We start from the raw sequence: 23,557 nt of genomic DNA, 5'->3' as shown, positions 1-23,557 counted from the left end.
GTCTTGGAGTCTTCAAATCAAGAAGGCCTTCTGGAAGATATGCTTTAGTTAGTCCAACAAGTTACTGGGCTCAACATAGTGAAATTTAAGGGTGCACGATAACAAATGGTCAGAACAGATGATGTAATGATCCCCTTCTGGCCTTAACTCCTATGAAATCTAATTAACGAAAGCAGCAAGGGAAGAAAATCAAGACCAAATCCATTAAAAAGAACAGCATGTCTCTCCTGCTACTCCCTGTTGTACAGTATATTTCCACTGGACACAAGAGGAACTGACTCACTCAATCGAATATTAAGTAGAAATAGGCCAAATTAGTTTCTGTGCTGTTTAGATCAGTTTTGGCCATTTTGACCATGACCAGGAACCCAAAAGGCTCTTTAAGCCTTGAAAACTTAAAATATAAACTAACACTGAAACAGAAGAGCACATCTAGCGTAGTATAGTACTCAGTTCCTGATAGAAACCAAAGAATAATGCTTCAGAGGGAAGCATTCAACCTTTACCATTCACCTAGCTGATCAGTGCTATTACAGCAGGGGAGAAAGTGCCTTTCTGATCAGCAGCTGCTGATCATCTTATGCTCTAGAGTAGAAGGGCTTGATAGTCTTTCTAATTTCTATCCTGGAAAGTAAATGCAGATATTCTTCCTATCCATTTCAATCTCTAATCCTTTATAAAAAGTGTAGTGGGTAGTGTGGCCACCCTAAACCCCTTCCTTTCCAAGAGCAATAAACACAATGATATAGATGGTATGTGGTGGTATAAAATGCTTCTCCCCAAAAAAGGCACTTGGACACTAAAAAGGAGGGGGTAGGCTTGTCTGTTTTTTCAAAGAAGTGGGAGGGGATGAACCAGATTGGCTATCAGAGAGAAGAGAGTTTCACATGCGCAACTTACTGAAGATTTCATCGCCAGATAACGTGAGGTGCAATAGTGTGATCCCTAAAAGGCAGGTGGGTGGGTGTCTACTACAGTTGATGGATCTCTCCGAATGAGCAGAGCTTGACTAAAAGTCAAAGAAAAGCCTTTGCTCCAGGATGACGACTGAAATTCAACTCTTGTCCATTTTACCCACTGCTAACACAGTGCTAGCATTAAGCCTCATGAGCTGATTCATGCATGCCAGTGGCTGGGGAGGCAACTTAACAGCCCAAAACCCTCAACAACTGTCCATCAAGTCATGTGCATTACACCCAGCAACTGGGGTGGGGAAGCTTTTATCTTTGGAGAACGCGTCTCTCCTAATGCCTATTCACTTACAGGCCTGTGGAAATATTTTGGAAGAGATGGGTGCAGCTCCAATACTCAGCATGCAGAAGTATTGGCCGGTCAAGCAAAACAAATAAAGATTGTACAAAAAAGACAGATTCAGCAAACCAAGTGTTGAACAACGTGGAAAGCGGAAACCCTCACCTCTTCTCAGGCTGCGCACACATCTCTGCATAGTACTTGATCTTTGGCTCAGTTCCACTTGTCCGGAGGGTGGCAACACACCCATTTTGAAAGGTGAAGGTGATCATTTGACTGTTTTTACTCATAGGCAACACCTAATGGAACATCAATCATCATCATTTTAATCTGTACGAACAACATGCATCTCCCCTCCCTGCTATACTAAGTATTATGCACTGCATACAAACTGACACAATGTGAACAAGTGATCAGTATGAAAATTAGTTTCTGATGACCTAGTGCTGTCTACATGGGAACTTAAGCCAATTTAACAACACTGCTCCGGAGTGTGGATTTTTCACATGCCTCTGACTGATGTACTTAAACCAATCTAATTTTCCATTATAAACCAGGCCTTAATTATCCAGATGCAAAACTATTTTAATTAAAAATTGTGGCTATGTTAGTGGAAATTTAAAAAAAAAATTAGTGAATAATTCCATTGTTTAAATAATATTAAAAAGATTTTATCCACTGATGGTATCCTTTAAATCAAAGGTGTTTAAATTACCTTGAAACTACTGACCTTTTCTGTAACTTAAATGAGTTTCCTTTAATCAGCATCTTGAATAAAAACATGTTGTAAATCTCTGTGTTTCATTTACAGCTATTTGCTTTTAAAAGTTTGATAGGGAACACAGCTAAAAAACTTCACAGGATGGACGCTTGTTCATATCTCAGGAAACATTGTTCAGTTACATTATAATGAAATCAGCACTTATGTAGAAAGGGCATTGGACAGACTTTAAATTAACGTGATAGATTTAAATTGTCTGTATCACTGTATTTTCAAGAAAACATACAATATATAAGAATTCTTCCATGGATGTAGCTACCGCCTCGCGGGGAGGTGGATTACTTCCACTAAAGGGAGAATCCCACCTGTCAATACAGGTAGGTCTACAACAGAGGTGGGCAAACTACAGCTCGCGGGACCATCCTGCCTGGCCCCTAAGCTCCCGGTCATGGAGGCTAGCCTCCAGCCCTTCCCCTGCTCTCCCCTGCAGTCACGTTGCCACACGGGTGGTGCTCTAGGCGGCGGAGCTGTGCGCTCCTGCCGAGCAGAGCAGCAGCAGTCTAGCTCTGGGCAGCGCGGCTGCCACACATGCAACTCTGCATGGCATGGTAAGTGGGCCAGGGCCAAGGACGGAGGGTTGTATAAGGAGCGTGGGGTCCCAGGGGGAAGTCAGGGGACAGGGAGTGGTTGGTTGGGGCAAAGGTTCTGTGGGGGTGGGGGGAAGTCAGAGGATGGGGAATGGGGCGGGGGGGCTTGGATAGGCATGGGGGCCCTGTCAGGAGGCAGGGGTGTGGATGGGGTTGGGGCTGTCAGGGCACAGGGAGCAGGGGGCAGTTGGCTGGGACAGAGGTTCTGTGAGGGTGGGGGGCAGTCGGTTGGGACAGAGGTTCTGTGGGGGGGGGGGCGTCAGGGGATGGGGAACGACGGGGTCGGAAGTTCTGAGGGGGGCAGTCAGAGGGCTGGAAGTGGAAATGGGAGGGGGCTGGAAGCGGGAGGGGATCAGGCTGTTTGGGGAGGCACAACCTTCCCTACCCAGCCCTCCATACAGTTTTGCAACCCCAAGGTGGCCCTTGAGCCAAAAAGGTTTGCCCACCCCTGGTCTACACTGAAGTGCTACAGCCGTGTCACTGTGGTTTAAGCATAGACAAACCCTACGTTTATATTCCAAATACTGGATGTTTGGCATCATTCTGTATCATAAAATCAACTTAATGTATTCATGCACAGGCTCGGAAAACACCTTGTCAAAGGGTTAAAACGTTAGTCACTAGACTAATTTTTTCCTCAAAGTATCGTGTAACTCACCGATTTCTTATTAAGCTGGCTGCTATCATAGCCAGTAGTAACATCCCGTACGTGTAATATACCATAAGCGCCACAAGACTTTGGATAAGATTTTGGGGAATCAAAATTTCGAAGCTTTTCAAATACCCTTTTGATAGTAGGAGGTTCATAGCACAAGAAATAGGAGGTCTTTGAAATGTGATATCCATACCTACAAGGAAAATTATTATTTTAATTACAAGAGTCATAGTCTTCTGCACACTTTAAGTCTACACAGTGATCAGCTATTCAGAACAGTGACCATGATTCTCCATATTCATGAGGATGCACACAGTATTATGCAGCCACTGGATCTTTCAAGCAGATTTCACTGTATTTTTTGAAAGCCAAGCTTACTTTAGAATATTTCAAGGCCTCCGGATTCTAAAAGATAGCCTAGACCAGTGGTCTCCAAAGTGGAGTGCATGCAAGAGGATCCCTGGGGGTGTGCGGCAGGAGGAGCGATTTTTTTTTTTTTCGCTGCACTTCGGCAGTTCAGGTGGGAGTCCGAGTGGCCTTTTTTGCACTTCGGCAAAAATGGTAGAGGCGGCGTGGCAGGGGGTGCGTGCTCAAAAATTTTTTACTGATAGGCGTATGTGATCAAAAAAGTTTGGAGACTACTGGCCTAGACAATGTAAAATGATGCACGATGGTCTCAGCCTGTTTGCAGGCCCAAAGCCACGGAACTTCACCAATTCATCCTAAAGTGAGGGTCGGTAATGAAGGACAATAATCCTTCATAGTCACAGAAATGGACTGAATCCAGTTGAGAGAAGAACTTGAAATTCATGCCACTAAAAATATAGGATCCCTGTTTGGAGCCTGAAAAATTGTGCCTAGAGCAGAGACCTGATCCAACACCTACCTCCATGTTGCTATTTCTGGTCTGGATCCATAAGCCTTCTTTATTCCTTGGGACCCTAAGCCTCCACACACTCCTCTAACTGCTCCTTTCTGGACCCACAGAAGCCTAATTCTTGCCACATCACTTCTTCCTCACCTTTACTACATTCTCCTCCATTTTTCCCCACTGTGCCTTAGGAAAGGCACTGTAAATTTCCTACCTCCATGTTGACCCTTGCCAGTATTCTCCAAACCTGCTCTGCACTGAATTAGTCCTGCCACAATCCACATGTGACAGAGTGAACTCAGTTCAGCAGCAGTCTGAACAGTGGCCAGAAGCAGCACTGTGATGGGAGATATTTAAAAAACAAAAGCTAATCCACAGGCCATAGCAAAGACAGCAACTTGATTTTCAAATTAATCAGGTGACTACCACTTCCTTTTTAGAAGCTAAGCTCTCTAGGGACCAATGTGTTTATATAGCACTTAAGATAAGAGTCTCAAGCAGTATTGGGTACACGGCAAAAGTCAGATACGTGTGAAAACTTGTAGTGAACTAAATATTGATACAAACCCAGAATTTCAGATCTTGAAACAAAAATCCATCAGTTTCCCTGAGATTTAACTGCAAATCCAAGGTTTTCAATTATTCCTTTAAGTGGTTACTGTATGTGATAAACCTTAGCTCGCCATAGGGTACAGCCTAACTAATCCAAATCAAGCTGTTTCAATCTAACTAGCACACATTTCAAATAAAGAGGTATTTTCTTAGTACCCTCCAGAGCATTTTTTTATACGTATATGGCATCTTTAAACCCTGACAGGATTGGAAATTATGGAACAAAATGGAGATGGAGAGGATACACAAGGAGGAAAGAAACAAACAACATAGCAAGACAGATGCTAGACTGGAATCCCAAGGGCAAAAAGACAATGAGGTAAAACAAGGACAAACTTAGAAAAAATCACAGTGAAGGAGAACCAAAAGCTATTAAAGTGACATGAGCAGAAGCTATGCCTGCAGCAAGAGACTGTCAAAGATGGAAGGCAGCAATGAAGGTCCTGTGGTCCGCATGGAATAAAGAGGCATAAGTCAAGTTAGTTCACACTCCAAGCAGTTTACAAGGAGATATGCAGAGTGCCACTAAAATACAGAAGGGAGGATAACTAACACATAACCTAACAGTGGGAGAAGAAATTTTTTTTTTTCCAGGACAGACCCAGGGCAAACCTCTGTTCTTACACAATCTTTTAAGACGCCAATTCAGAGCTGACTAGGCTTCCTCTATTCTTAAGGACTACCCTCTAACGTGACCTATATGAAATTCTGTATCTACCTCAAGGACAGGAAGTGTTGAAGTGAGCCAGAGAGGTTTTTAAACTGATTCCAGCAAGTCAAGGCATTTTATGTCTAACACTTTTCACTAACACCGTCCTTCAGTAAGGTTAAAGGAACTCACTCTGTAAAGACTAATCAGATCTAATTACAAGTAGTAAACTTTAAAAAAAAATAAATAAATAGCACGTGTCCCCAACACACTTATTTTCAGATGCAGAGCTCATTGTTAATTTTAAAAACCTTGTGATTTTCTGGAAATCATGAATATACTCTAAATATGCCATTGTATTTAGTTCCTCCACACCTCTTGATTCTGCTTGGACTTCTGTACTTCATTTGCCCTCCCTCCTTAAACACAATATAAAAAGAACCTCAACTAGAGGTCAGAACTTCTCTTGCAAGATGTTTAAACAAGCAAAAATTAGTAGGTAGAAGTGTATAATTTAACTCATTTAATAGTAGATTGACTAAGATGACAATTAACTAAAAAAATACAAAAACTGTTTCTGATATTTATTCTAGCAGCCAAGTTTTTAATATCTTCCCCTCTTCCCCTTCCTAATCACCATGTTATCTGTATCAAACACAGTTGACCCCATCGTATTTCTCTGAACAATACGCACACATTTAATATACATTAATCCAGTTTACATTTATATGGTATTAAATGTTTTATTTTGACTTATTTTGTACAGAAGAAAATGTGTCCTATTAGCAAGTGACAGATACTGTTCTGATTTTGATAGTGATTAGGAAATTATGTTTAAGTACGCAAAACTCAGAAAAAAATCATAAAGGAAAGTAGAGCATGTTAAAAAAACAGAACTTACATTTCATATATTTCAGTTAGTTGCTGTGCCAATGTTAGGTTCTTGGTTTCCAGATAAGATGCCATTTCAGCTATAACCACAGCTGCACTCACGCCATCCTTATCCAACACTGATGTGCCACACATGAAACCTGACAATCACAAGACTAGTGTTCAGAGCAGTTCTCTCCATAGATTTCCATTTGTTTTATTCAAGTGAAGTGTTAAACTTCAGATGCCCTTTTTGCACACAAGACTAAAACACGTGTCCAACTGCTGCCACTCAATCTATGCATATGCTACACCCATCTACCCAGTATGCTAGCCAGCCTAAGAGTTATGGGGTGGGAAGATGTATGGAACGACCTATTGGTTTCAGGTAGACAGATGCCTATAGCCTTACCATGCTATGCTACAATCCCCCTCAGATCTCGCACACTAAGCAGGGTTAGTTTGAGCAAGTGCTGCAGGGAGTGTTGCCAGTGATTTTGTAAGCAGAACTAGTCCCACAAGTCAATCATGAATCCATGCCACACAGTGCTGCCAGATGTGTAATCTTTTGGAGGACATCTAAAAATCAAGATCTTGACTCTTTCCAGTTGTTAAAGTTCCCTGTACATTTTATGTAAAATCAGGGATGTTCAATCCAATTTGGATAGTTGCCATCTGCTTCCTCCACTTTCACTTAATTGGATCTACTTCCTGTGCTAAACTGACACGTTACTATGTGCTGCTAATCAATTGCCATGTTCCATCTAAGAGGTGAATGAATTTCCACAGCTGAAGTGCACCCTATATAGTCCTTATCTACCTCTAAGGGTTGTCAACAGGCTTTGTTTGTGAAGTGCTCAGAGAGCCTCAGATGAAAGGTACTATAGAAGAATTGCCAACTATAAAGGTATTATAAGTTACCTAACAGAAAACTAACAGTGTTGTACAGATGCTGTAGCTATGTTGGCCTCAAGATATTAAAGAGAAAAGATGAAAGAGAAGCATTCGAGTTACACAGACTTTTCTTCAGGTCCGACTCCATGTAGCTTCTCTCTTTCACCAACAGAAGTTTGTCCAATAAAAGATATTATCTCACCCACTTTGTCTCTCTAGTATTTCCATGAAGATTAGGTCCATCAATGGCTATTAGCCAGGATTGAAAGGGACAGTGTCCCAACCTTTGTTTGCCAGAAGCTGGGAATGGGTGACAGGGGATGGATCACTTGATGATTACCTGTTCTGTTCATTCCCTCTGGGGCATTCGTCAGAAGACGGAGTACTGGGCTAGATGCAGGGGCGGCTCTAGGTATTTTGCTGCCCCAAGCACTACAGGCAAGCTGCCTTTGGTGCCTTGCCTGCGGGGGGTCCCCAGTCCCGCGGATTCAGCAGCATGCCTGCGGGAGGTCCGCCGAGTCCGCTAGTCCTGCGGCTCCTCCGCAGGCATGCCACTGAAGGCAACCTGCCTGCCGCCCTCATGGAGACTGGCAAAGTGCCCCCCATGGCTTGCCGCCCCAGGCACGTGCTTGGCGTGTTGGTGCCTGGAGCCGCCCCTGGCTAGATGGACCTTTGGTCTGACCCAGTATGGCAATTCTTACGTTTTAAAGAGTGCTTTACAAACATCTGTTACTCTGCAGTATGCTATTCACTGGAAAAGACGGTTACTCACCTTTGTAATTGTTGTTCTTCGAGATGTGTTGCTCATATCCATTCCAAGTAGGCTGGTGTGCGCGCGCGCCGCGTGCATGTTCGTTGGAAGAATTTTCCCCTAGCAACACCCGGCGGGTCGGCAGACGCCCCCTGGCGTTCTTCGAGTGCTTGCTCATATCCATTCCAAGTAGGTGAATCCCAGCCTTACCTAGGCGTGGGGTCAGAGTTGAGACTGTTCAATGCAGAACAGCCAAGCCAAGGCCGCACTCGTCCCGGGATTGCTGTACCAAGGCGTAATGGGCAAAAAGGTGTGCACTGACGACCACAGTGCTGCACGACATATGTCTTGTATAGGCACACGGGCTAGGAAGCAATCAAGAGCTTGTGCCCTCGTGAGATGTGCAGTTACTCGTCCTGGAGAGAAGTGTAGCCAAGCATAGCATGTTTAATGCAGGCCTGTCACCAGGTGAGATTGTTTGCGATGAGACGGTGACCTTTCATCCTGTCTGCAACGGCAACGAATAGTTGGGAGGTCTTCGGAAGGGTCGGGTGCGGTCAATGTAGAACGCCAGCGCCCTACGACATGGAGTGAATGCAAGCTCTGCTCTCTGCGAGATGCATGAGGTTTAGATAAAACACTGAAGGAAAATGTCTTGGTTCAGTGGAATGGGAGACCACCTTGGGCAGGAAGGCCGGATGCGGACGGAGTTGTACCTTGTCTTTATGGAATATCGTGTATGCGGGTCCGCTACCAGAGCGCGAAGCTCCGAATTCTCCTGGCGATGTAATGGCCACAAGGACGCACCTTCCACGATAGGTACAGGAGAGAGCAGGTTGCAAGGTTCGAAAGGAGGGGCCATTAGTTTCGAGAGAACCAGATTGAAGTCCCAGGAGGGCGGGACAGCGACCTGGGATACAGCGCTCCAGCCCTTGAGAACCTCGAGACCATAGGGTGAGAGAAGGCGGAGGAAGAGCCTCTCCTGGATGAATGAAGAATGCAGCTAGGTGAATCGGAGGATGAGAGCGCGAGGCCTTGTTGTTAAGTGCCATAGATATTCCAAGATCACTGGATGGGAGCCTGAGCCGGTGACATTCCTTTGACTGACACCAGCAGGAAAACCTCTTCCATTTTGCCAGGTAGGTACCCTGGTTGCAGGTTCCTACTTCCAGGAGCACTGCTGCACTGGGGTGAACAGCGTAGCTCCGCAGAGCTCATCCAGCAGGAGCCACGCCGTCAGGTAGAGGGACGGAGGTCGGATGGAGAAGCTGCCGTGTCTTGTGATATCAAGTCCTGATGGACCGGCAGGGGAACCGGACTGGCTATGGACAGGTCCAACGCGGTGGAGTACAGTGCTGGCGAGGCCACGCTGGGGCGATGAGAATTAGCGGGCCTTGTCCCTGCGTAACTTCCAAGACCTGTGCCCAATGGATGGTGGGAAGCATATAGAGCTGGTTCGACCAGGGGTAGAGGAATGCGTCCGAGATAGAAGCCGCGACGAGACGCGGAAGAGCAGAACATGGGCACTTCGGTTGGTGCGGGCCGAAGAGGTCGATTTGGGGAATCCCACCGCGGAAGAGGAGAATGACTATGTCCGGACGAAGGACCACTCGTGGGCTAGAAAGGACCTGCTGACCGTCTGCCAACACTTCTGGACTCCTGGAGAAAAGAGGCTGCAAGATCCATGCGTGGGTTATACAAACTTCCCACAGTGTTCATGCCTCCTGCAAAAGGGAGAGAGCGGGTCCCCCCCTGCTTTTTTATTGTTGCATCGCAGGTTGTAGTCCACTGAGCACTAAACAGAACGCCTCGCAGTGAGGAAAGAACGCTGAGAGATGCAGGCGAGACGTGCTACTCACTCCTGTTATATGGCAGCGACAGCTCCCGTTATCCACGGGACCCGAGGCCTGTGTTCGACGAGACCCCAGTGAGCTCCCCCACCAGAGAAGATGCGTCTGTTTTTAACGAATGGACGGCTGTCTGGGGTGGACGGTCCGCACACACCAGGGCGGATTTCGCCCCATCGATCTCTCTCTTTAAGCCTGGGGAGGAAATAAAGAGGAGACAAGGGTAGGGGGTTATTTACCTTTGTTGTAGACTCAGGGCATCTGAGTCTTGGGGTCCACCAGGGAAGGTTTTGGGGAGACCAGAGTGTACCAGACACTGGAATCTGGCTGGTGGCAGCGCTATCAGATCCAAGCTGGTAATTAAGCTTGGAGGGTTCATGCAGGCACCCACATTTTGGACACTAAGGTCCAAATTGGGACTTATGCTTATGATAGTATGTTTTATCCTAAATTAATTTACTGGTCAAATTGAAGGAAGTTGTGCCCTCTGCATTCAGGCAATTTTTCTATATCCACATCTCATTGCTTTCATGTCTAAATTAATGGACATATGCTAACAAGGAAACTGTTTTCTCATTTATAGTGTGGATTCCATATGGTGCAGCCACAATCAGATATTCATCCATTCAAATGACTTGTCTTGCTTCCCAGTGCTGCTCATGGTAAATCTGATTACTATTGACTCAGTCATGTGATATCCATGTACATTTCTACAGTGGTTTGCGATGGAAAATTCTCCTCTTTTCAGCTTAATTCAGTCATGCCACAAACTTGGGCCAGACTGTAAGCTGGTGTAACTCAGTAGACTTCAATGGAACTATACTATCTTATACCGGCTTGGAACTGGCTACCTTTTCTTGTATTATCATTTGTATTTTGCAGTGCCTAGGAATCCTAATTATGGACCAGGACCCTAGTGTGCTATGTGATGTAGAAACAGAACAAAAAGACAGTTTCTGCCCCAAAGAGTTTACAGTTTAAGTGTAAGACAAGTTAGAACAGATGGATTCAGACAGACCTCTGGGGGAGCACAAGGAAACAGTGAGACAATACTGGTCAGTATGATAGGCAGTGGTCTTACTTTATTTGTGTGTAGTCCCTGAATGACCCTGGAATCTGATTTTGTGTCTTTCTCCAGTCATTTATAACAGGCACATTTATAACAAGATCATGTTATGGATCGGTAGGTTTGGTTTTTTTTGTCTTTTTTTTTTTTTAGTGCACTTTCTTGTCTTCACTATCAGACTTATTCATACATCAGAGGGGTAGCTGTGTTAGTCTGGATCTGTAAAAGCAGCAGAGAATCCTGTGGCACCTTATAGACTAACAGACGTTTTGGAGCATGAGCTTTGTCTTGGCGGGGCGTGGTGGGGGATAAGGGCGCTGAGGTTGCTGCCGAAAGGATCTCCGCTGGGTCTGCGGTGTGTGCATGCCCAGGGAGCGCATTATTATGCGGTTATCTTTAAGGCTTTGCAGCCTTGGGTCCGTCTTCTCCGAGAAGAGGCCCTGCCCTTCAAACGGGAGGTCTTGTATCGTATGCTGCAGCTCCGGAGGTAAGCCGGAGACTTGCAACCAGGAAATCCGTCTCATGGTAACTCCCGACGCGATGGTTCTAGCCGCTGAGTCCGCGGCGTCGAGCGCAGCCTGTAAGGCTGTCCTTGAGATCTTTTTCCCTCTTCTAAGAGACTTTTGAACTCAGGGCGGGAGTCTACCGGGATCAGTTCAGTAAACTTGTCCATGGTCTGCCAGGTATTAAAACCGTACCCTGCCTAGTAGTGCTTGCTGGTTTGCCACACGTAACTGTAGACCCCCTGGAGTAACCTTACGGCCCAGCAGGTCCATACGTTTAGCCTCCCGCGATTTTGGGGCGGGGGCTGGCTGGCCATGACGCTCCCTCTCGTTCACGGATTGGACGACCAGAGAGCATGGAGGAGGATGGGTGTACAGGTAGTCGTACCCTTAGAGAGGTACCATGTACTTTCTCTCCACGCCTCTGGCCGTCGGAGGGATCGATGCCGGAGACTGCCAAATAGAGTCCGCTTTGGCCTGAATAGTGCGTATGAAGGGCAAGGCGACCCTCGTCGGTGTATCGGACGAGAGGATGTCCACTACAGGATCCTCAACCTCTGGCACCTCCTCTGCCTGTAGGTTGATGCTCAACGCCACTCTGCGGAGCAGATCCTGGTGAGCGCGAAGGTCAATAGGGGGCGGGCCAGAGGTCGAAGTGCCCGCCACTGCCTCATCCGGTGAGGAGGAGGAGGAGAGACCGGGGACCGGGGCTCCTCTGCAGGTTGTTGTTCCAGAGGATGGCTCGATTCTGGGGCGGCCTCTGGGTCCTGTGACTCGGCAATATCGGTTCCCGGAGGAGGGGCGCTGATGGTGGCTTCTGGCACCCGACTCGTAACAGTAGATCTCGACGTCGGGAGAGGATCGCCTTGGGCTTGATGGTACGCCCAAGGCGTCCAGAAGGACCACTGCTGGGGCTGTTCCGGATCTTGGACCACATCCCCATAAAGCACGCTGTCTGGCCGCGAGGAGCCTGAAGGGTGTCTCGACGGCCAAGGCGGGGCAGATAGGCTGTATGACTGGTGCCGAGTGACAGTCGGTGCGGGGAACGGTGCCAGGAGTCGAACCGGTGCCGAGATCGGGACCGGGACCTACGACCAGCGCGGTGCCGGGAGGTCGACCAGGGATCGGGTGCGCCGACGGTACGATGGACTCCGTCGGGAGCGGTGCCGAGAGCCAGAGCGACGCGCCGAGCGTCGGTCTATAGATCGGGACCTGGACCGGTGCCGCGAGTACGACCGGCGCCGAGAGTAGGATCGGTGCCGGGACTGCGAGCGGCGTCGAGATGGCGAACGACGGCGTGAGCGGGATCGGTGCCGAGATCTCGACCGGGACCGGTGCCTGTCCTGTGCTCCAGAGATGGAGGTTGGAGCATAGCTGGCTTTCCCAGAGATGGAAGTGCCCGCACCGGCGGTGCCGGGGGCTGAGGCAGGGAAGGCTCAGTGAGCGCTATCAGGTCCCTCGCCGTTGTGAAGGTTTCCGGCGTGGTCGGGATCGTGAGCTCGACCACGGCACGTGCCGGGGAGCTATCAAGCACCGGACTCGACGGCTCTTGTCTGGCCGGAGTCGACGGTGCGGGAAGCACCGGTGCCGGGGCAGATGGCGGCGCCTGCCGGCACGGCTTTTCCAGGCTCGGACTGCGGTGCTGGAGTCGCGACCGCAGGAGCCTTCGCCTTCTTCGTCCCAGGTGAAAGTGAGCGCCGCCGGGCTGGCTTCTGAGATGGAGACTTGTGGTGCCGCGGTGCTGTGGCGGTACCGCTCGTCTCCGGTGCCGAAGAAGAAGGTCTTTTCGGTGCGGACTGCGGTGCGGTCGGTGCCGGAACTGCAGGGGTCAGGGCGGCCTCCATAAGGAGCTGCTTCAAACGGAGTCCCGCTCCTTTTTTGTCCTCGATTTGAAGGACTTGCAGATTCGGCACTTCTCCGTCAGATGGGATTCCCCCAGGCACTTGAGGCAACGATCGTGGGGTCTCCCGTTGGCATCGGCCGACGACAGGCCGAGCACTGCTTGAAGCCGGGAGAGCCAGGCATGAGCCCGGGTCCCGGAGCGGGCGAGGAGGAGTATACCTCAGCCCACTAACTATATACAACTATGTTTAACAACTATACTTAACAACTATTAACTATTAACAACTACTAAACAACACTAACTAACTAGGAACTAGGTAGAACGGGTGAAACGCTAGGGATGTGGAGGTCAGCTAAGCCACACTCCACGTTCCAACGACCGACACGGGCGGTAAGAAGGAACTGAGGAGCGGAAGGGTCGGCAGGGGTATATATGCGGTGCCACAAGGGTGCCACGCCAGGGGGCGCCTGCCGACCCGCCGGGTGTTGCTAAGGGAAAATTCTTCCGACGAACGTGCACGCGGCGTGCGCACACCAGCCTACTTGGAATGGATATGAGCAAGCACTCGAAGAAGAACCTTAGGTAAGACAGAAGCAATTTTTGGAAGGAATACTCCCTTCATCTTATTTGAAAATACCAGGCATTAATCAAACACTAAACAATTATTGTGTAGAAAAAAATAAAGCCACCTCCCACTCGATTACCATGAGCAGGCTACTTCATAACTGTACTCTACTGGATTTCTTGCACCTTGCTCTGAAGCATTTGGTACTGGCCACTGTTGGAGACAGGATACTAGAATAGGAATCATATTAATGATCCATGTATGTTCATGATGTACAAAGTAAAGTGGACCCTGCAGTGGAGACGGGAACTTAACACAAGGATGCACCGGTATGGAGCTTTAGTTGAGCTGGCAGTTAGTTATGTACTGCTGGGTACAGTTAGTTCTGGGAGGATACATCAACTGTCAGACACTACAAATTTCTAAAGTCCTCTCAAAGGACTGTGTTAAGTGATAGTATCTGAACATATCTGGCAAGTAGATTAATTTACTTTTCAGTAAGGTGATCAAATATAGAGTTATTAAGTGGTTTGGTAAGCAAAAAGGAAAAAGGAAAAATTCAACATCCATTACAGAGAATGTTATCAAGTGAACTGAAGACTGGACATTAGCTCAGTCTGATCATCAGGATTCTGTATGGATGCTACCGATCTTCCGATTGTCTTGTTAGAAGTTTAAACAGTGCCATAGTCCTCCACTGTGACTTAACCAGTATCATTCACACATCATTTGATATGACAGAGACTGCCATTCTGTTAACTAATGTTGACAACAACACGCAGTTCAACAAATGCAAAGAGGAAAACTAAAGAGAAACAGATCCTACGAGATTCCTTGTCACAACCAAGGTACATTAGCATACAATATATTATTTACTAGCATTCCACATTAAGATATTTTAGAATATATTATTGTACATACCAATAGACTCTTCAAATGCAAAAAGAACTTCTTTCCCATTGTCTAGGAGATCTTTTACTCTGCTTCCAATCCATTTAAAACCAGGCAGTGTTTCCTGAAAAATGAAAAGGTCACCTGTAAAAGCTACTTGTTTCAATACAACAGTATCATGGAACAAGAAGAACATTTGCTGCTTTCTCATAAAAATAACACCTTTCACCTCCATTTGATTTCTTGTATGAAGTCTTAAATGTAAGGCCTGGAATGTCAGAAAACCGGAAAAGGTAAAATGATGCAAAAGGACCTCATGAGCAACAGGACCGAAGAATGCTGGTCAATCAAATAAACATAAGAATGGCCATACTGGGTCAGACCAATGGTCCATCTAGCCCAGTGCCAGAGGCTTCAGAGGGAATGAACAGAACAGGGCAATTTATCAAGTGATCCATCCTGTTGACCAGTCCCAGCTTCTGGCTATCAGAAGTTTAGGGACAACCAGAGCATGGGGTTGCATCCCTTACCACCTTGGCTAATAGCCATTAATGGACCTATCCACCAGGAACTTGATTAATTTTTGTTTGAACCCCGTTATACTTTTGGCCTCCACAAAATCTCTTGGCAACAAGTTCCATAGGTTGACTGTGCGTTGTGTGAAGAAGTACTTCCTTATGTTTGTTTTAAGCCTGCAGCCAATTAATTTCCATTGGGTGACCCCTGGGTTCTTGTGTTGTATACAGCTAACACTTCCTGGGGAGGGCCAGGGGAGGATGTCTCTGACCTGACTGGAGCTGCTCCAGCAGGCTGGGTGGCACAGCCGCAGTATGTTCCAGTGGGCTGGGCTGGGCGGCGTCACTGCAGCATGCTCTGGCATCCGGGTGGTGTGGCCACAGCCTGCTCTGGGGGGCGGGACCAAGCAGCACAGCTGCAGCCTGCCAGCCCCAGAGCTGCAGCTGCTTCGGAGGCTGGGCGGGAGAGCAGTGTAACCAGAAGCGGAGAGACTCTGGCCCCGCCTCTTCCATTCTGGCTCTGCTGTATCTCCTTGCTCCCTCTGTTAGGGGGAGGGGCTGTGTCCCACCTCTCCCTCTCTATACCTGTTCATAAGCTGACCCCGTCTCTGGTGCTTCCCTTTTTTACTAAAAATATTCGGCTTATGAACGCGTATATACAGTATATTGACTGGCACTGGTCCCAGTATAGATCATTGAGGGACCCTGCTGTTTACCTCTCTCCATTGTGAAACAACCGTTTATTCCCATCTACCCCTTCCCATCTTTTAACTAGTTACTGATCCACGAGAAGACTTTCCCTTTTATGCCAGGGTTGCCTACTTTGCTTAAGAGTCTTGGTGAAGGACCCTGTCAAACATTTTCTGAAAGTCCAAATACACTATATCCACTGAATCACCCTTGTCCATGTTTGTTGACCCCTTCAAAGAATTCTAATAGATTGGTGAGGCATGATTTCCCTTTCCAAAAGCCACGCTGACTAACATATCTGACACATAAGTGAATACAATAATTCTGTTCTTTACTACAGTTTAAACCAATTTGCCTGGTACGGAACTTAGGCTTATTGGCTTGTAATTGTCAGGATCACCTCTGGAGCTTTTTTTTTAAATTCAGTGTTACATTACCTATCCTTCCATCATCTGGTACAGAGGCTGATTTAAGCAACAGGTTACATACCAGTTAGTAGTTCTGCAATTTCATATCTGAGTTCCTTCAGAACTCTTGGGTAAGCCATCTGGTCCTGGTGACTGTTTAATTTATCAATTTGTTCCAAAACCCACTCTACGGACACCTGAATCTGGAACAGTTCCTCAGATTTATCACCTAAAAAGAATGGCTGAGGTGTGGGAATCTCCCTCATACCTTTGGCCTTAACTGCAGATGCAAATAATTCGTTTAGCTTCTCCGCAACAGCCTTGTTTTCATTGAGTGCTCCTTTAGCACCTCCATCAACCAATGGCCCCACCGACTGGCAAGATTCTTCCTGTACTTAAAGTTTTTGTTGTTCGTTTTTGTCCTTAGCTAGTTGCTCTTCAAATTCTCTCTTGGCCTGCCTTATTATACTTGTACACTTTATTTGCCAATGTTTATGCTCCTTTCTAAAGCTTAGACTAAGATCAATAAGAGACCCCAATTCAAGCTGTTATGTCAATTAATCATGTTTAAACCCAGCAAAATCTGTTTAGCCCCAGCAAATAAAGAGGCCAACACACTCAGTTTAGACTACGAATCTAAGGCACAGTGTTTCAGAACAGCATTCACTACTGCATATGTAAACAAACACAAAAATAAATATTTGTAACAGCCCCCCAAAAAAAGATTTAGCTCTTATTAGGAGCCTGGTGGGACAGGAGCTGGCAAACATGCACAGTAGAAAGCTAAAGTCTCCTTTTTAAGAGATCTGACAGAAGTATAAAGATTAACAGGAGGACCAGTAGTAATGATATAGTAGCAGTCCTGGGTGAAAGAAATATTACTCTCTACCTACAAAAAGTGAAAATTCTGTATCATGACTGATATTTAAGGATAAAAATTTCAAACCAGATTAGTATTTTTAAACTCTTGAAAGAAATTATAAAGACTGGTCATATACATTTCCTAGAATCAATATTTTCCAGCTCAAAATACAGTATTTAGTAACAGACTCCAGAATTTTCACTAGAGGGCAACACCACTTAAAATTGATTAATAGCACAATAGTAGAATCATTTTATATATTTTTTAGGATTTTTTTTGCTCTTCATTGTTTGGAAAAATTGATAGAAAAAACCTTCCAGGGTTTTCATATGGTCTCACCTGATAAGTATATTAAACAAGACCTGAATCTTATTTAGTATATTATGTCAAACATGGTTTTTATGTGCTTGTATCACCTGCTGATATTTACAGAGCGCTAGGAATATGAGCAAGATCCATTGTTGGTGTAGGATCCACAAGAAAAGTTATTGCCTTCACAGCGCCTCCACATTTTTTTATTTAGTCCTTGAGGAAGTGACCACAAAATAAAAGGTATTTACAGTGTAGAAGATTTCTGATCAAGTTATGACAATTAACTAAAACCTAGTTCAAAAATCTCACGTGCCAAATTAAAATACAAGTACTATTCAAGTCAAGTAGGTTTCATTTCATAGATCTAAGGAAGCAACAGTTTTTGCAGTATACACTCTGGAAATGCCACAGCTTCTCTCCTTCACCTGACACAACCAAAAGGGATTCCCCTCCTCAAGGCAAAGCTAGAGTTTGGACCCATTTTAGGACACCGGACCTGAAAATTAATCTTGCAATTCTTTAAGGCTAGGGGGCACCACACTGCCTCAAAAGACCACCTCCCAGCTCTTCACAGACAGACATTACAGTCTGCATATTCTGCAACATGGATTAGCAGGCACAGCATATGCTAATCTGCAAGGTAGATAAATGAGATCTAATGGGTAAACTGGCAGTGCCAAAAGAAACATTGAGTAAAAATCCTCAGCCAACAGTAGCGAACAGTAATTTGTGTCTGGACTTTTCTGGAGGTGGGGGTAATGAGGCGACACAAAAACCTGTGGCAATCAGTTATGATAGCAATGGCTATTATATTCTTCCTGAATATAACACCTGGGGATAACAAGACACACAAGCCACTCTTACTTCAAAGTGAAATCCTTCTTTACGTGCAATCGCCTTCAGAATTTTGGAGGAGACTGTGGTTGCTAACATGTAAACGTTCTTCACATCAGCTTCTTTGGAACTGTTCGCCTTCCAGCTCCTGAACATCCACCATCCAAACAAAGCTGCCAGCTCGTTGCCGGTGAACACTTTCCAACGACCACTGCAAACAGGATAGAAACAACATCAAACAGTTCCTTCAAGTTTCTCAGGAGCATGCATTAAGATTCAAAGACTGTACAACACATTCTGCAACCAGTGGAACAGTGAACAATTGAATAGGTCATTCTACCCTGAAAAGCAGCTCCATGAACAGCACACTAACAGGGCTCTGTTACCTTGTCTCAGTGTTTCCAGACCAAATTTGCTATTTACAAGTAAAAAAGTGTTGTCTCTGTTACCAGCCCTTCAAGCAAGATAAATGAACCAGAAAGAACCTATCACCAATAATAATGTATCTGCAATTCACACTCCACCCTTAATTACACCTGTGCAATCCCTTTGTCTTCCATGGGGTTTCACAAGCGAAGGGGCGTCCAGGATTTGGCCCAGCTGTTGCAACAAAGTTAACAATTCTGTTGAGAATTCAAGCATATTGAATAGCATCCATCTCACTCTCCCATAACTTTATTGATTCAGCATGGCATGCAGGAGTCAAAAGGTAGTAAAAGTATATGGCCATCAAAGGTGCAATGCTTACAATCACTTTTCATGACAGATCTCTAGTGAAAGGATTTAATTAATCTTGCATAAAATGCATCACAGATACAAATGTAAGAAAAAAGGTGAAGACTAAAAAAAAAATCTCAATATGATCAAATGTCAGGTTGTTAGGGATGGTGGAATAACGTGGCAAATCTATGTGACAATTAACATCAGAGGATAGAGCAGTTAGTTCCCCTTCCCTCTCTTCTCTCAAAGGCAAGGTTAAAAAGAAAGGTCTCATTTCTTACTTCTCTTGTAGTTCTGCCACTGCCAGTCTGTCTGCATCAGGATCAGTGGCCACCACCACCCTAGCGCTTTCTTTCTCTGCAAGCCTCAGAGACAACTCCTGAAAAAGATGATTGAGCCATTATACACAGATAGTCAAATTCATTTGTAGTCCTCAAGTGTATTAACTCTGCTGAAATTCCACACACCCAGGTCTCTGACTTTATTACATTAACAGTTCAAAACAAGTGGAAACCCAACTGAAAAACAAAGTGACGGAACTAAAGAAATAAATACCAGCACAGATTCTCCTTCTTCAGGATTTGGACATTTAACGGTAGAAAAATCTGGATCTGGATCCTTTTGTTCAGGTACTGGAATGGGAGGCTTAAAGCCAAATGCTTTAAAAGCCAACTGGACATAGTCATGTCCAACGCCATGGAAAGATGTATGGATGAACTTCAAGTTGGTCTTTGTGTTCAGTTCCCTGAAAAAGAAAAAGCAGTCTTCAATTAACATTATAGGTTTTTTCTCAAAATGCTGCAACACGGTGAAATGCCAAGACAATATGACAAGTTTACAATAAAGCTGCCTTTCTGCAGATGTCTAATGTGTCTTCAAAGAAAATGTGAAAAAGGAAAGTTTCAGCTGTAAGCATTCAATAAAGATTGCTGGCTCAATTCTTCCTCACTCTGGAAACTTGGATCTTTACTCTACCTCTGCTGCTTGGAAGTTCCTAAAAATGAGACCTTTACTTCCCGCTGCATCAGACTCATGCTCTTTATCAGAAAGAGTGATCAGCCTGCTGCGCATGGCAAAAGCAGAAGGCAAGGACTAAATCACCTACATACAGGGCATAAAAACGTATCACAGAAAAGATGTATAAAATCCCCTAATTTAGTCCATCCTTTACCCCCACTCCAAGCTGATTGTATATAGTACTTTTCCAACCCTTCTTTTTAAAGTTTGACCTACATTTGTCATGCTGGTCAGAAACCATTACATTTTGACAAGTTTGTGAAGTGAACCCTACATTAGAGTGTGGGAGTTATGTTATATTCTCCTCATTACAGCACCTGTGATAGCAGATCTTTTTCAGGTCTTCCATATAGATTTTAGAAATTTCCTCCAGAGGATCTCGTGTAAGAGGACTGGTGTCTACTAGATTCTCATTCCAGGAACCATTCCATGGTTCAACACATTCTTCTATACATTTCAGGATCTCTTTGTCATGGGGAGATGTGATCTGAGCTCCATTTTCCCAATAAACCTGGCATAAAAAAAATTTGACACTTAGAACTGCATGTTACATGGATGAGACTGACCCTTTATAAAGCCACATGATCTTATGGTTACATAAGGTCCTATAGTAAGCAAGAAACTTGTAGCAAAGCACAGTATCAGACTGGTTTAGCTCTCCAGAACCGTTTTTGGCATCACTCAGGCCAAAGTTTTAAGTATCTAACTTTAGATATGTAAATTCATAATTAGGTGACCTGATTTCAGAGTTGTTGAGCACCCAGCCCCCCCCACTACAATCAGACTATGAATGCCTAAAGTCAGGTACCTATGTTTTAAAATATTAACCTCAAAAGTCCTACATGAAGAAAACCAACCACCACTTATAAAATCCTACTTCCTTTAAAAAAAGCAACCTCTCCAACTCCCCGCCCCATTTTTAGATTAGAAATGAATGAGATCAAGACAGACAAGCAACATGCAAGATGTGATGCTTTGTTCCATAACTGCGTCCAGTTGAAGGGTCACACAGCCATCTAAGCAAGTCAAATCCTCAAAAATTACTGACACACGTAGCAGTTCTTTGTACCACACATGTGAATGCAGTGGGAGCATAAAACACAAAGCAACTGGGAAATCCAAGGACAAGGAGCCTGTGTGATGAGATAGATACAATGCAGGTCTACTTCTTTTGGAAAAAAAGCAAATCAAGGACTTCACATGAACAGCAGCACCGAGGCCAACACCCCAACGCTGACTTCAAAATAAGAGTTGAATTGCTCCATGTAACTCCTGCTCACTATCTTGTGTATTAATTTTTCAAAGGTTAAATGCATGTTTTTAAATGTACAGTCAAGTTCAAACCCTCACACGTTGGGCAGGCTTCCATAAAGAATTACAAAAAGAGGAAATACAGCATGTGTTGTTTAAGCAATATGTAATATTGTGGCTGATTACATTGCTCCAAATTAACCAAAAGATGGAAGTGACAAATGGAGCCACCATTTAAAAAGAACAGACTCTCAAAGTAATTCCAGTATACAAGGTATTTTTAAGTAAGTCCTCACGGTACTGATTTTTATGGCTACATTCTAGACAAATTTCTCTAAGAAAGGTTGGGCTCAGTTCTAACCTCCTTTTCAGACTACCAGCTTGGGGAAGGAAGGTACTGTCCTTCAGACGTTACTTCAGCTCCTTGATTAGTCTACGTGTAATGAATGGCATAGGAACAGAGTTGCAAACTTCCCCCTCATCTGTATTCAAGACCTATAGTGGACTTGAAATGGAAACTTCCTTGCTTCTGTTTTAGAAAACTGGGAGTATAATTCAGAAGCCAATAAAACAGAGCAAACAATTTTGTGAAACTATTTTTCCTTCTAATGGGTATAGATAGAAAAACTTCAGAAGAAGCCATATAATTTTGATTGATAGATTAGATAGATGTTTACAAAGTGCCAGTTGCTGTAGCATCTAAGTGTTTCTCAAATGCAGCTACCAGGGCCTTTTCTTGCAGCCTGGGCTGCGAGGCAGGCACAAAGCAGTGGCCCTGGTCCCAGGGCCACCAGCAGCGGTTGGGCCCTGCCCCCCTCCAGAGACACAAACACTGGAGGTGCAGGCAGCTGGTGAATTCCCCACTTTCCTGGGGGGTAGAGAAGGCAGGCTTCGGCCATGGGCTTCAGGCACCCTCCGTGCACTGGCAGGCTCTGGTTCCAGGCTCTGGACCCAGGCTAACCACCCTGCCATCATCCCTGGGCCCCACTGCCTCCCTGCCCACCTCCCAATCCCGGGCTCAATTTGTCCCAGGACTTGCCGGGGCTGAGTAAGTCTGCTGTGAAGAGTGATATTAACAAACGTACAAAGATCACTTTTCACAGCAGAAGACTTACCAGCTAGCAAGTCTTAGAAGAAAAAAAAAGTGCAACCTAAAAAGCAAAAAACAAACAATAATAAAAAGACAAGAACAGGCAAAGCACCTTATTTGTGTTTCTATTCTGTTTAGGTCCGTAAAGAAGAGAGACAACTGTAAATTATTTTTACTACTGAATCTGAAAAAACTCTACATAAATAGATTACAATGATTTGGACATGTGCATATTTATTTGTTTTTCCTGAAGTAAATAAGAATTTTAGGAAAAATTGTCAGCGTGGCCACCAACTAGAGTTGGTGACCACACTCCGATGCCATCAAAAATGTGTTGTGAGAACCCTTGATCAAGGGGACATACAGTGTATACTTGGTAAATCAACTTACCTGTCACAAATTTGGAGAGAAAGAAAAAAAGCAGCACAAGTTACCTTGTATCCATTGTCCTCCTTACGGTTATGGGATGCTGTGATCATCACACCAGCTGCAGCTTTGAGATGCCGAACGGCATAGGGCTGAAAGACGAAAGTAATTCAAGTTCACTACTTCTGAGCAGACATACATACATAAAGGTGTAAAGTCAGTTAAGGGATAAGTAATACAGGTTCTTAAAATTTCACAAGCTGATTTCAAAGGTATTTGAACAGTCAGACAATGAGCACACTTTGCCCTGTTATCAGCAATGGGTTGTGCGAGAGAAAGCATGATCAGAGTTACTCTGCTAAATGAACATTCCCATAATAAAATTCCAAAACAGATAATCTCCCGGAGGTACTCCCAGGCACAAAATTTTTTAATGGCTTATGGTGAAGAAAAGCCTCCACTTAGATTGCACATATTGGAGGAGGACAGAAAAAACTTGAGCAACTATCAAGAAATCAAAAACCATTCCTATCCATGAAGGACTTCACCAAAATATTTGGTAAGCTAATAAATACAGCTAAAAAGAGATTTTAAAAAAAGTTATAGAAATAAAAATCACAATACAGAAGGCAGAGAAACCATCCATCATGGATCAATAGTAATTTTGTTCTTCAATATGGAGGAATTGATTCAGAGGTGCTCAAACTGTGATCCGCAGTGTTCAGGTGGTCCATAGATAGTTTCCTCTAAAGTGTGCACCTGGGCAGCTGCACATGAGAGAATAAAGGGCCACCCACCTTATTAGTGGAGCTACACAGGCATGGCTCCACTAATTAGATGCCTGCTGTGACGAACTG

General features: G+C 45.0%; 1 protein-coding gene across 3 annotated transcripts in view; it reads right to left on the bottom strand.

Moving 5' to 3' along the window:
• PGM2L1 (phosphoglucomutase 2 like 1) overlaps positions 1-23,557 on the bottom strand; it is a 105,810-nt gene that overhangs the window by 5,448 nt on the left and 76,805 nt on the right. For all 3 annotated transcript variants that reach the window (XR_012655070.1, XM_075061835.1, XM_075061834.1), the window contains 9 exons: positions 22,769-22,852; positions 20,311-20,504; positions 19,532-19,721; positions 19,258-19,355; positions 18,287-18,467; positions 14,667-14,760; positions 6,308-6,437; positions 3,278-3,467; positions 1,417-1,550 (listed from right to left, as the gene is read on the bottom strand). Coding sequence is in view for 2 of the 3 variants with exons in the window: in XM_075061835.1 (XP_074917936.1) it covers positions 1,417-1,550; positions 3,278-3,467; positions 6,308-6,437; positions 14,667-14,760; positions 18,287-18,467; positions 19,258-19,355; positions 19,532-19,721; positions 20,311-20,504; positions 22,769-22,852 (1,295 nt within the window). In the remaining variant the exon portion in view is untranslated. The remainder of the gene's footprint in view (positions 1-1,416; positions 1,551-3,277; positions 3,468-6,307; positions 6,438-14,666; positions 14,761-18,286; positions 18,468-19,257; positions 19,356-19,531; positions 19,722-20,310; positions 20,505-22,768; positions 22,853-23,557) is intronic.

Source organism: Chelonoidis abingdonii, chromosome 1 (genome assembly GCF_003597395.2).
Source record: "Chelonoidis abingdonii isolate Lonesome George chromosome 1, CheloAbing_2.0, whole genome shotgun sequence".
NCBI lineage: Eukaryota > Metazoa > Chordata > Testudines > Testudinidae > Chelonoidis > Chelonoidis abingdonii.
Note: the sequence above shows the minus strand (reverse complement) of the source record. Positions and strands in the feature narration are given on the sequence as shown.